The following is an 11,731-nucleotide window of genomic DNA, read 5'->3' on the forward strand; positions in this document are numbered from 1 at the left end:
GCCGGGGAGAGGTGCGGGGCCGGGCCGGGCCGGGCCGGGCCGGGGAGAGGTACGGGGTCGGGCCGAGGAGAGGTACGGGGCTGCCCGTGTGCAGGGCTGGTTGGGTCTGAGATCTCCAGCTCTGGACAGAAGACCGGAGTTAGGAACTGAGACCTAGGAATTGGATACGAGGCAGCAGGAACCACAGGTGGCGGACAGGACGAGGCTGGCTGGACAGACCGACAAGACAGGACAGGTGGACAGGATGAGTGCTGGCCAGACAGACCGACAAGACAAGTGCTGACAGGACAGGTGGACAGGACGAGTGCTGACAGGACAGGTTGACAGATGAGTGCTGGCAGGACAGGTGGACAGGATGAGTGCTGGAAGGACAGGTGGACAGGACGAGTGCTGGCAGGACAGCTGGACAGGACGAGTGCTGGCAGGACAGGTGGACAGGATGAGTGCTGGCAAGACAGGTGGACAGGACGAGTGCTGGCAGGACAGCTGGACAGGACGAGTGCTGGCAGGACAGGTGGACAGGATGAGTGCTGGCAGGACAGCTGGACAGGATGAGTGCTGGCAGGACAGCTGGACAGGACAGGTGGACAGGATGAGTGCTGGCAGGACAGGTGGACAGGACGGGTGCTGGCAGGACAGGTGGACAGGATGAGTGCTGGCAGGACAGCTGGACAGACGAGTGCTGGCAGGACAGGTGGACAAACGAGTGCTGGCAGGACAGGTGGACAGCCCACGTGCTGGCAGGACAGGCAGGCAGCCAGGGATGCAGTGTAAGACCTACCATTCAATTTATTGTCTGCCAGGTCCCCTTTTCCTTTTTTTTTTTTTTTTGTTGGTCATGGCGCTTGAACTGTAGGCCTGGGTGCTGTCCCTCAGCTCTTCAGCTCAAGGCTAGTGCTCTACAGCTTGAGCCACAGTGCCCCTTCCAGCTTTTTCTGCTTATGTGTTGCTGCGGAATTTAACCCAGGGCCTCATGCATGCAAGACAACCACTCTACCACTGAGCCACCTTCCCTACCTCCCTTTTCTGAACACTTCATTCAGATCTCTTAGTCCTTATTACCACTTTGGTAAGCAGTTGTATTAACTGCCCTCTAGAATATGAGCTCATGTTCATTGCTATACAGAGGTTTTTCTCTGACCACAGCAGAATGAAATTAGAAATCAATTGGTGAAAGAAAACCTGGAAAATCCATTTATTTAGAAATTAAGTATTTTTTTTTAGGTTTGGGACTTGAACTCTGGACCTGGGCGCTGTCCCTGTGCTCTTCAGCTCAAGGCCAGCACTTTACCACTTGAGCCACAGCACCACTTCTGGCTTTTTTGAATAATTTATTGGAGATAAGAGTCTCATGGACTTTCCTGTGCAGGCTGACTTTGAACCATGATCCTCAGATCTCAGCCTCCTGAGTAGCTAGGATTACAGGCTTGAGCCACCAGTGCCTGGCTATGCATCAGTCTTATACAGCTACTGGGTCAAACAAAAGGGAACATTTAGAAAATACCTTGAGACATAGGCTAGAGGCATATGTGAGGTTTCAGCAGAGCAAGTGTGAGGATCTGAGTTCAAACTCTGATACCAGCAGATAGGATAGATAGATACATACATACATAGATACATAGATAGGTACATATATACATAGCCTTAAGACAAATAAAAGTAAAGTATACCAAACTTAAGAATGAAGCAACACAATGCTTAGATGTAATTTGTAGCTGTAATTGTTTACACTTCAAAAGATCTCTAAGTCCCAGCTTGTAGCATATTTATGTAATGAATCTGAGAAGCTAAGGACTAGAACAATGTTACACAACCAGTGAGAGAAAGTGCCTTCACCCTCCAAACTTACCATTTAGGGAACATCTAAAGGAATATCTGGTAATTTTACTTCCTCTGTTGCTTTTCTACCGAGACATGCCCTAGGTCACCAAAGGCATTTCGTTTGTCTGAAAATTAATGTCACCAGTATGGCTCTGTACTTTTAAAAAAGAGAATGAGAAGCCGGGTGTTGGTGGCTCATGCCTGTAATCCTAGCTACTCAGGAGGCTGAGATCTGAGGATTGCAGTTCAAAGCCAGCCTGGACAGGAAAGTCTGTGAGACTATCTCCAAAAAACCACTAGAACACCGGAAGTGGCTCTGTGGCTCAAGTGGTAGAGCACTCGCCTTGAGCTGAAGAGTGCGGGGACAGCACCCAGGCCCAGAGTTCAAGCCCTGTAACCAACCAAAAAAAAAAAAAAGAGAGAGAGAGAGAGAATGAGAAAGATTGTTGTGTAGAAGCAAAAGTCTTCTCCTTATTTTTCACCTTACAGCACACCTATTTTGGGAAAGCAGAGGACTGTATAAATCTCACTATCCAGTTTTTTATTTCAACTTTGAAAGTATATGCATAAACAAAGCCTGGATCAAGGCCAGCATGGGCTACACAGCCAGACTCTCTGTGAAAGAGAAAAGAAAAAGTCAAGTTACTATAAATATTTTCTTTATTTATACACCTGTTTACTTTTCTTACCCAAATACCTAGAAGTGGAATTACTGGGGTATGTGTCAATTGTATATTTAACTTGAGAAGATGCCAAGGCTGGGAATGGGGCTCAGTGGTAGAGTGCTTGCCTGGCATGCATGTAGCCCTAGGTTCAATTCCTCAGTACCACATAAACAGAAAAAGCCAGAGGTGGCTCAAAAGGTATAGTGGTAGATTTGAGCAAAAGCAGCTTAGGGACAGTGCCTAGGCCCTGAGTTCAACCCCAGGTCTGGCAAAAAAAAAGGATGCCAACTGTTTTTTTTAAAGTGGTTGTGCTAATGTGCATTCCCAGATTTTCCACTTCCTCCTTGGGGGCTTAGAATGGTTAAGGCATGTTTATGTCCTCCAGGTATGCACATGCTTAGCCTCCTCTGGGGGCTGTTGATGGCAGTGGCCATGTGGGCACTTTGTGTCCAACAGGCTGTTGACAGGCAACCACAGTGTCACTATTGCAGGTTCTCACTAAGTGGTATTTTGCTCTATAAGATAGATGTCTAGAAGCAGACTAGTTCTAACTAGAGGTGAAGATCTGAGACTGATAGTAGAAGCAAAGGTCAAAGTCCTCCTGCGACCACAGTCACTATTTTGAGACCACTGGGGATCAATGCAACAAGATTTTTAGAGCCACCAATGTGAAGTCTAGGCTCGTGTTTAGGATGGACAGTACCTGTCAGGCTGCAGGTGGCTTTTGATTGTATTTTGAGATAGAATGGACCAGGGCCTGCTTCTGAGCATGGAGGCTGACATAAGTGACCTGGCCAGGACCAACCAGAGAAGCAGCTCCTACAAGAGTAGCTGGCCTACTTAAAGAAGAACAAACAGCTGGGTGCTGGTGGCTCACACCTGTAATCCTAGCTACTTAGGAGACTGAGATCTGAAGTTCACAGTATGAGACTTAGTCTCCAGTAAACTACCAAAGAGCCAGAAGTTGGCTGTAGCTGAAGAGCTCATGGATCACACCCAGGCTTGGAGTTCAAGCCCCACAACCAACCAAAAAAAAAAAAAAAAAGTTCAGATATAGTGCCGAGGACTTGAGTTCAAGCCCTAGGACCAGCACAAAAAAAGAAGGGCTGGGAATGTAGCTTAGTGGTAGAGTGCTTGCGTAGCATGCGTGAAGACCTGGATTTTAGTCCTCAGTACTGGAAGTAGCACTGTGGCTCAAATGGTAGAGCACTAGTCTTGAGTAAAGAAGCTCAGGGACAGTGCCCAGGCCCTGAGTTCAAGCCCCATGACTGCTCTTCCTCCCTTCCCCTCCCTCCCCCCAAAAAGAAGAACAAAGAAAAAATGTCCTATAGATCTGATAGGTGGCCAGGTCAGTTCTGGTGCAGTCTGTATGAGACACCAGCTTAGCCAAAATCCTGAGTGACGTAAGAAGCCAGTATGAGGTCATGACAGAATAACTGAAAGGGGGGCTGGGAAGGTGGCTCAGTGGTAGAGCGCTTGCCTTGCATACATGAGGCCCTGGGTTCGATTCCTCAGCACCACATAAGCAGAAAAAGCCGGAAGTGGGGCTGAGGCTCAAGTGGTAGAGTGCTAGTCTACAGCTGAAGAGCTGAGGGACAGCACCCGGGTAGAGTTCAGGACCCACAACCAAAAAAAAGAAGAAGAACTGGAAGGATGTCCATTGGCTCCCCAGCCAGACCAAGTGGTGAACTAGGGAGCAATTACAGATGAACATGTTTCAAGACATGACCTTCAGGGACCTTCCAAGGTCTTGAGATGGAGGTTCAGTTGAACTCTGCATAAACACTTCTCTGGATATACACGGGCAAGAAGGAGACCCACTGTGGAACTGAACTGGTACAGATCACACATTGATGAGCAACAGCTAAGCCCAGTTGGGCAGTGACAGCAGCAAGTGTGTTGACATGCCGGCAGAGCGAGGGGTTCCAGAGCTCATAGGCATCAAGTAGCCACTGGAGCAAAAATTGGCCACCTGCCTAAACCTGTTTGAGAGCCAGGACATCAATTAGGGCAACCTGTACATAGCCAAGGGCCTCTAAGTCAACAGGTTTCTGGACTGCCCTCTTCTTACAGAGGGATTCCCTTGGGTATTGGAAGAGGGGATAACACCTGGCCTTAGCTCTTCCTCTGACTTGCCAACAAATGTTTTAGCCCAATTGGGGGGGGGGTAAAAACAATATTGAGTCTTCTGATTCATAAGACTGTAGGGCAGTTTGGGATTGAGGGTCAGGAAAATGCAAGATAAAGTGGTGCTGTGCACGCACACACATGCACACGTTTTGTAACAGGGTCTACTTAGCATAGCCTAGGCTACTCTTGAACTCTAGATTCTCCTGCTTCATCATTTGAGTTCTGTCACTTACTTGTGGACTATTTTTTTTTCTTTTTTGGTTGGTTGTGGGGCTTGAACTGAAAGCCTAGGCTCTGTCCCTGAGCTCTTCTGTTCAGGGATGTACTCTACAACTTGAGCCCCAGCACCACTTCTGGTTTTCTGGTGTCTAATGGTAGGTAAGATCTCATGCTGGGCGCTGGTGGCTCACACCTGTAATCCTAGCTACTCAGGATGCTGAAATCTGAGGATTGAAATTCAAAGCCAGCCCGGGCAGGAAAGACCATGATACTCTTTTTTTTTGGGGGGGGGGGTCCAGTTGTGGGGCCTGAACTCTGGGCCTGGGCGCTGTCCCTCAGCTCTTCACCTCAAGGCTAGCGTTCTACCACTTGAGCCATAGCACCACTTCCAGCCTTTTTTTTTCCTGCTTATGTGGTGCTGAGGAATTGAACCCAGGGCCTCATGCATGTAAGGCTCTACCACTGAGCCACCTTCCCAGCCCCCCATGAGACTCGTATCTCCAACAAACAACCAGGAAACTAGAAGTGGCACTATGGCTCAAGTGGTAATCTTCGTGAGCTGAAGAGCTGAGGGACAGTGCCCAGGCCCAGAGTCAAGCCCCACGACCAACAGAAGAAAAAAAAAAAAGTCTCATGGACTTTCCTGCCTGGGCTGGCTTTGAACCTCGATCCTTAGATCTCAGCCTCCTGAGTAGCTAGGATTACAGGTGTGAGCCATCAGCACCTGGGTTTTTTTTTTAAGTTCGGGTTATATTTATCAGGGAAAGCTGTGCATATGTGTATGTCACAAATCCTGTTGAAGAAGTGTTTATATGATGGGATGTGTTCCAGGTGACCAGGCTTAAAAAGGTTATAGATTATGAGGTGCTGGCGACTCACATCTGTAATCCTAGCTACTCAGGATGCTGAAATCTGAGGATTGAAATTCAAAGCCAGCCTGGACTGGGAAGTCCATGAGACTCTTACTGACTACCAGAAAACCAGAAGTGGCTCTGTGGCTCAAGTGGTAGAGCGCTTGCCTTGAGCTGAAGAGGGCAGGGACAGCGCCCAAGCCCAGAGTTCAAGCAAAAAAAAGGTTGTGGACACACCCCCTATCCCTAACTTCGGGTTAACACATAAAGTATTTAAATGCTGTTTTCGTAAATGTATATAGTGCATTGCATATGTTGAGAAAGCAGAGATAGTTATGGCCACAGAACCTAAAATCATGTCCAGCATCCTTCTGTCCTTTGTGTTATAGGCTGCGACCTCTCGTTCCCTAGCAATAAACTTGTGTCTGGAGATCACTGTAAAATTTTAGTGGATGAAAAGTCTGGTCAGGTTATGCTGGAAGACACCAGGTGAGTACTTTCTGATCTTTTCTGTTTCCTCTGTGGCTTAGCAAGCTGACAGTATTGCTTCATTCCAGTAACATCAGCTAGCTTTCTCTCACATGGTGCTTAGGTTCTCAAGGCATCAAGATGAATTTTCTGATTTCCATTATGGGATCCTAAGTGATGCTTTGGTGCCTGTGGCTTCAGTGCTCAAATCAAATATGGCTCAGAAATAAAACTTAAAAGGGGGCTGGGAAGGTGGCTCAGTGGTAGAGTGCTTGCCTTGCATGCTTGAGGCCCTGGGTTCGATTCCTTAGCACCACATAAGCAAAAACAAAAGCTGGAAGTGGCGCTGTGGCTCAAGTGGTAGAGCACTAGCCTTGAGCAGAATTGCTGAGGGACATCGCCCAGGCCCAGAGTTAAGGCCCCATGACCTGACCCCCCCCCCCAAAAAAAAGGCATTGATAGCGTATAGATTCTTGAAAAATATAACCAACTTTGGCATATATATACATACCAGAGTTGGATATATATATATATATATAAACACACCAGAGTTGGTTTTATATATATATATATATATATACACACACACATATGAATATGCACACACATACACACACTATATATATACATATATATAGCCCAGGCCTTGAACTTGGGCTCCTCTGGCCTTGACTTCCTGAATGCCAGAATTATTCACATGTTTCACCCTACCTGGCAACAACACAAAACTTGTTTAAGGTGTGTGCTGGTACTGGGGCTTGAACTCAGGGCCTGGGACTTTCCCTTAGGTTTTTTTTTGGTCAGTTGTGGAGCTTAAACTCTGGGCTTGGGCGCTGTCCCTGTGCTCTTCAGCTCAAGATGAGTGATCTACTGATTGAGCCACAGCGCTACTTCTGGTTTTCTGGTGGTTTATTGGAGATAAGAATCTCATGGACTTCCTTGCCTGGGCTGGCTTTGAACTGCGATCCTCAGATCTCAGCCTCCTGAGTAGCTAGGATTACAGGCGTGAGCCACCGGGGCCCAGCCCTTCCCTTTTTTGCTCAAAGCTGGTACTATACTACTTAACTACAGCACTACTTACAGACTTTTGGTGGCTAATTAAAGATGAGAATCTCACAGACTTTTCCTGTTGGCTTCTCAAACCAGGAATCCCACATCTCAGCCTCCTGAGTAGCTTGTATTACAGGTGTGAACCACTGGCACCTGGCTTAAAAATCTTATTTTTAATTATTTTCTTTTTTTGGGGGAGGGATCCGGTCGTGGGGCCTGAACTCTGGGCCTGGGCACTGTCCCTCAGCTCTTCAACTCAAGGCTAGTGCTCTACCACTTGAGCCACAGCACCACTTCCGGTTTTTTCTTTTTGCTTATGTAGTGCTAAGGAATCGAACCCAGGGCCTCATGCATGCAAGGCAAGTACTCTACCACTGAGCCACCTTCCCAGCCCCTAATTATTAATTTTCTGAATTACTTAAGTAATACAGAAAAGGTGAAAAGCCAGAGCTAGGGGTATAGCTTAGGATGGCTGGCCTAGTATGTGTAAACCTGGCCTTGATCCCCAATACCACAAGAAAGAAAAATGGAAAGCCTTCTAGAATACTACACATACCAGATTTTATGTGTTCAGTGTACTGTGCTCTCTGCCCATCATGTACCTCCTGATTTTATATCAGGTCTCTACTCAGAAATCCCTCTGAACAAAGCACTTCTTGTTTTTCCTCCCATACCCCCTGACCCTGGGTCTAGGACTAGCACCATGACCTTCCCACCCAGCAGTGTGGTCACTGCCAAACCCAGACCATTTAGAGCACAGCACAGATGTCCTGGTGTCTTCCAGTTGTTAGCCCAGCATTTATTTTGCTTCCCCAGAACCTGTTCCTTAAGACATGCACTGACTGGGATCATGGTTGTTGGGAGGGAGTAAAGCTATGGATAGCTTTAAGTAAAGCTCTGAAGAGGCTGGAAATTAGAGTACACTGCTGTTGCTGCTAAGGCCTCAGGATCCACAAGGGAGCACATTGGAAGAGTCTGCATTAGAACAGCAGAAATAGTAAAACACTGGGTAAAAGGTTTGTGTTGCTCGTTAGTTTGTCAGTAAGGAAATAACCAGCAAGATTTTTCTCAAGAACTTTGTCAGATGGTATTTGCATAAATACATTGTTAAATAGTGACATCATTCCTATGGCTATTTTCACAGTGATAATATTGAGCGGATTTCCTCACAGTGGTAGAAAAATTTAATAATCCTAGTTATTTTGAGTAGGGTAATTTGCCTTTTCCTTTCTTTCTTTACAGTACCAATGGAACAGTAATCAATAAGCTGAAGGTTGTTAAAAAACAGACTTGTCCTCTACAGTCTGGGGATGTCATCTATTTAGTGTACAGGAAGAATGAGCCGGAACACAGTAAGAGGAAAACTCACTGGGGTTAGACATGTGCCCAGATGCTGCACTAAAGTTCAGATGAGACTGACCAACATCTTCAGGAAGAAAATTTGTTGAAAGAGATATTTCCTATAGGGAACTTAGGGTTGGCTACATTCCTGACCTTAATGTACATGTTTATGTAGACTTTTGGTGTAAGCAATTCAAAATTGAATGCTGACTATTTAGAGACTTTCTTAAAGAATGCTAATGTAATTGTGGGCATTATATCTAAATTGGGTGGTATGAAGGAATGAATGGAGTGGGGTGGGTTGTAAAAGTAGAAGAATTGTAACTGTAGGAATAAAGTGCAGGAATAGGGGCGTAGAGCACAATGGTGGTTCTGCTTTGTGTTTGTGGGAGTCCAGGACATGAGTCAGGGAAATCCTTTGAAAAGTCTCTTCCTAGTAAGGAAAAGGAAGCGGTGGACAAATATCACTCAGGTCATATTCAACATAAACCAGGCCATTGCCTTACAGAGGAATTTTTCTTTTTTCTTTTTTTTTTGCCAGTCTTGGGGCTTGAACTTAGAGCCTGGGCACTGTCCCTGAACTTCTTTTTTCCTCAAGGCTAGCACGCTACCACTTGAGCCACAGCACCACTTCTGGCTTTTTCTACGTATGTGGTACTAAGGAATTGAACCCAGGGCTTCATGCACTCTACCACTAAGCCACATTCCTAGCCCCCAGAGGAATCTGGTATCTGTTCCTGTTTTCAGTGGCTTGCAATTATAAGCAAGGCAGGAGATTCTTCACCTTAGTCTGTTGCCTGAGGCCATTTTTTCCTCTGAGGTATGCATAGTTTTAGGTTCATAATAATAGGTCATTGCTGGGTACCAGTGGCTCACGGCCTAGAATGCTAACTACTTGAGAGGCTGAGATTTGAGGGTCATGTTTGTTCAAAGCCAGAAGTGGTGCTGTGGCTCACAGTGGTAGTGTAGTGTGCTATCCTTGAGCACAAAAGCTTGGGGACAGTGCCTAGAGCCTGAGTTCAAGCCCCAGGACCAGCCCAAAAAAAAGAATAGTTCAATTGTGTTGAAATCTAAGTCAGTAGATGTTGTTATTTGATGCTAAGTGAAGATAATCAACAGATAAGCTTTGACAGGATTGAAAAGATGAGAATAGAGATGAAATACAGCGTGTGCGTGCCCACGCATGCATGTGTGTGCGCGCACGCGCGTGTGCGCATGCATGTGCATGCCAGTCCTGTAGCTTGAACTTGGGGCCTAGGTGTTGTGCTTGAACTTTTTCCACTCAAGGCTAGGGCCCTACCGCTCTACTTTTGGTTCTTAATTGGAGATAAGAGTCTTACTTACTGAGCTGTTGTGATAGCTCTCACCTGTAATCCTAGCTACTCAGTAGGCTGAGATCTGAGGATCAGCTTGAAGCCAGCCCAGGCTGGAAAATCTGTGAGTCTCTTTATCTCCAATAAACTGCTCAGAAAAAGTCTTGAAGTGGTGTTTTGTCTCAAGTGCAAGAGCACTAGCCTTGAGCAAAAAACTCAGGGAGAGGGCTGGGAAGGTAGCTCAGTGGTAGAGTGCTTGCCTTGCATGCCTGAGGCCCTGGGTTCCATTCCTCAGTACCACATAAGCAAAAACAAAAAAGCTGGAAGTGGCACTGTGGCTCAAATGGTAGAGTGCTAGCCTTGAGGTGAAGAGCTGAGGGACAGCACCCAGGCCCAGAGTTCAGGCCCCAGGACCGGACCCAAAAAACCCCAAAAAACAAAAAACTCAGGGAGAGAGCCTAGACCCAGAGTTCAAGCCCCAGGACCAGCAAAAAAAAAAAAAAAAAAAGTCTCACAGACTTTCCTGCCCAGGCTGGCTTTGAACCATGATCCTTAGATCTCAGCCTCCTGAGTAGATAGGGTTGCAGGCGTGAGCCCCTGGCACTTGTCTTAGATACTGCTTTTTTTTTTTATATGGCTACCATTTTTTATTTGATTTATTTCCTTTTAGATGTGGCATACCTCTATGAATCTTTAAATGAAAAGCAAGGCATTACTCAAGAATCCTTTGGTAAGTGAACTTGTAGCAAAGACAATGTGAAGGGTTGTTGAATACTAGGAACAGCGTTTTAAGACCTGTGCAGTATTTTCTTGAGCTCCTTTTGTGTTCCTTCTGTTCCTTTTGGGCTTGCAGAAGCCAATAAAGAAAATGTGTTCCATGTGACCAAAGATACCTCAGCTCCAGGGTTGGGTGATGAGTCCCAGAATATACCATTGTTGCCTGCCGCTCAGGTGTGCGTGGAGGAAGCCCAGCCATCGACATCCACATCAGACCTCTTCCCCATGGCCTCTACCTCGTCCACAGAGCTGACTCCCACAGGTAAAGAGCACTCCTCAAGCTCTAGCGTGATGGAGATAATCATGGCAGTGGTACATTTTTGTTCCTTAATCCTTATCTGTGTTGTCACTGAGACAGAAGAGCCACTACAGAAGGTTATCATTAGTGAGTGTTCTATAGTAGTAAATTATAACTTGTTCCATCCCCAAAATGGTAAAGTCTAAGGGCCTTAGTTTATGCAAACAATAAAAATGTAATTCACATACAATAAATATCAGCCTGTTAATGTGTACACATCAATGTTTTTTAGTATATTTATACATTATCCATTCATCACCGCTAATTCCAGAACATTCTGTTATCTAACAGGAACTCCATATGTTTGTGTTTATTTGCCTTTCTTAGACATTTTATTTGCATGGAATCATACTATGTGTGGTCTTCTGTGACTTGTTTTTTTCACTTGACATACTGTTTTCAAAGTTTACCTTGCATAGGATATTTAAAGCAGTTTATATGCCTTTGTCCTTTTAGGCTCTTTTTTCCCTTCTTCCATGGTCACTGGGAAAATTCACTCCATCTAAGTGTGATGTGATGCTAATGTTTCCTTATAGGTATTGTATATATAAATATTCCCTGAGTTAGATTACAATACATGTATTTTTGAGTTTACTCTCTCAACTGTTCCCCAACTATGTTTTTTTCTTCCAGATTATCTTCAAAATAGTTTTTCAATTAAAAATTTTTTTTTTATATGTTGATTTTGGTCGGTCATACGGCTTGAACTCTGGGCCTGGGTGCTGTCCCTGCACTCTTCAGCTCAAGGGTAGCATCTACCACTTGAGCCACAGCGCCACTTCCTGATATATATATATA

At 45.6% G+C, this 11,731-nt stretch overlaps 1 protein-coding gene across 1 annotated transcript in view; it reads left to right on the forward strand.

Moving 5' to 3' along the window:
• Positions 1-6,054: 6,054 nt before the first annotated feature.
• Positions 6,055-11,731, forward strand: part of Chfr (checkpoint with forkhead and ring finger domains, E3 ubiquitin protein ligase) — a 23,710-nt gene continuing 18,033 nt past the window's right edge. The window contains exons 1-4 of the mRNA XM_013023170.1: positions 6,055-6,175; positions 8,447-8,556; positions 10,529-10,588; positions 10,712-10,897. Coding sequence (XP_012878624.1) covers positions 6,159-6,175; positions 8,447-8,556; positions 10,529-10,588; positions 10,712-10,897 — 373 coding nt within the window. The 5' untranslated portion in view covers positions 6,055-6,158. The remainder of the gene's footprint in view (positions 6,176-8,446; positions 8,557-10,528; positions 10,589-10,711; positions 10,898-11,731) is intronic.

This window comes from Dipodomys ordii, unplaced genomic scaffold (assembly GCF_000151885.1).
Source record: "Dipodomys ordii isolate 6190 unplaced genomic scaffold, Dord_2.0 Scaffold66, whole genome shotgun sequence".
Lineage (NCBI taxonomy): Eukaryota > Metazoa > Chordata > Mammalia > Rodentia > Heteromyidae > Dipodomys > Dipodomys ordii.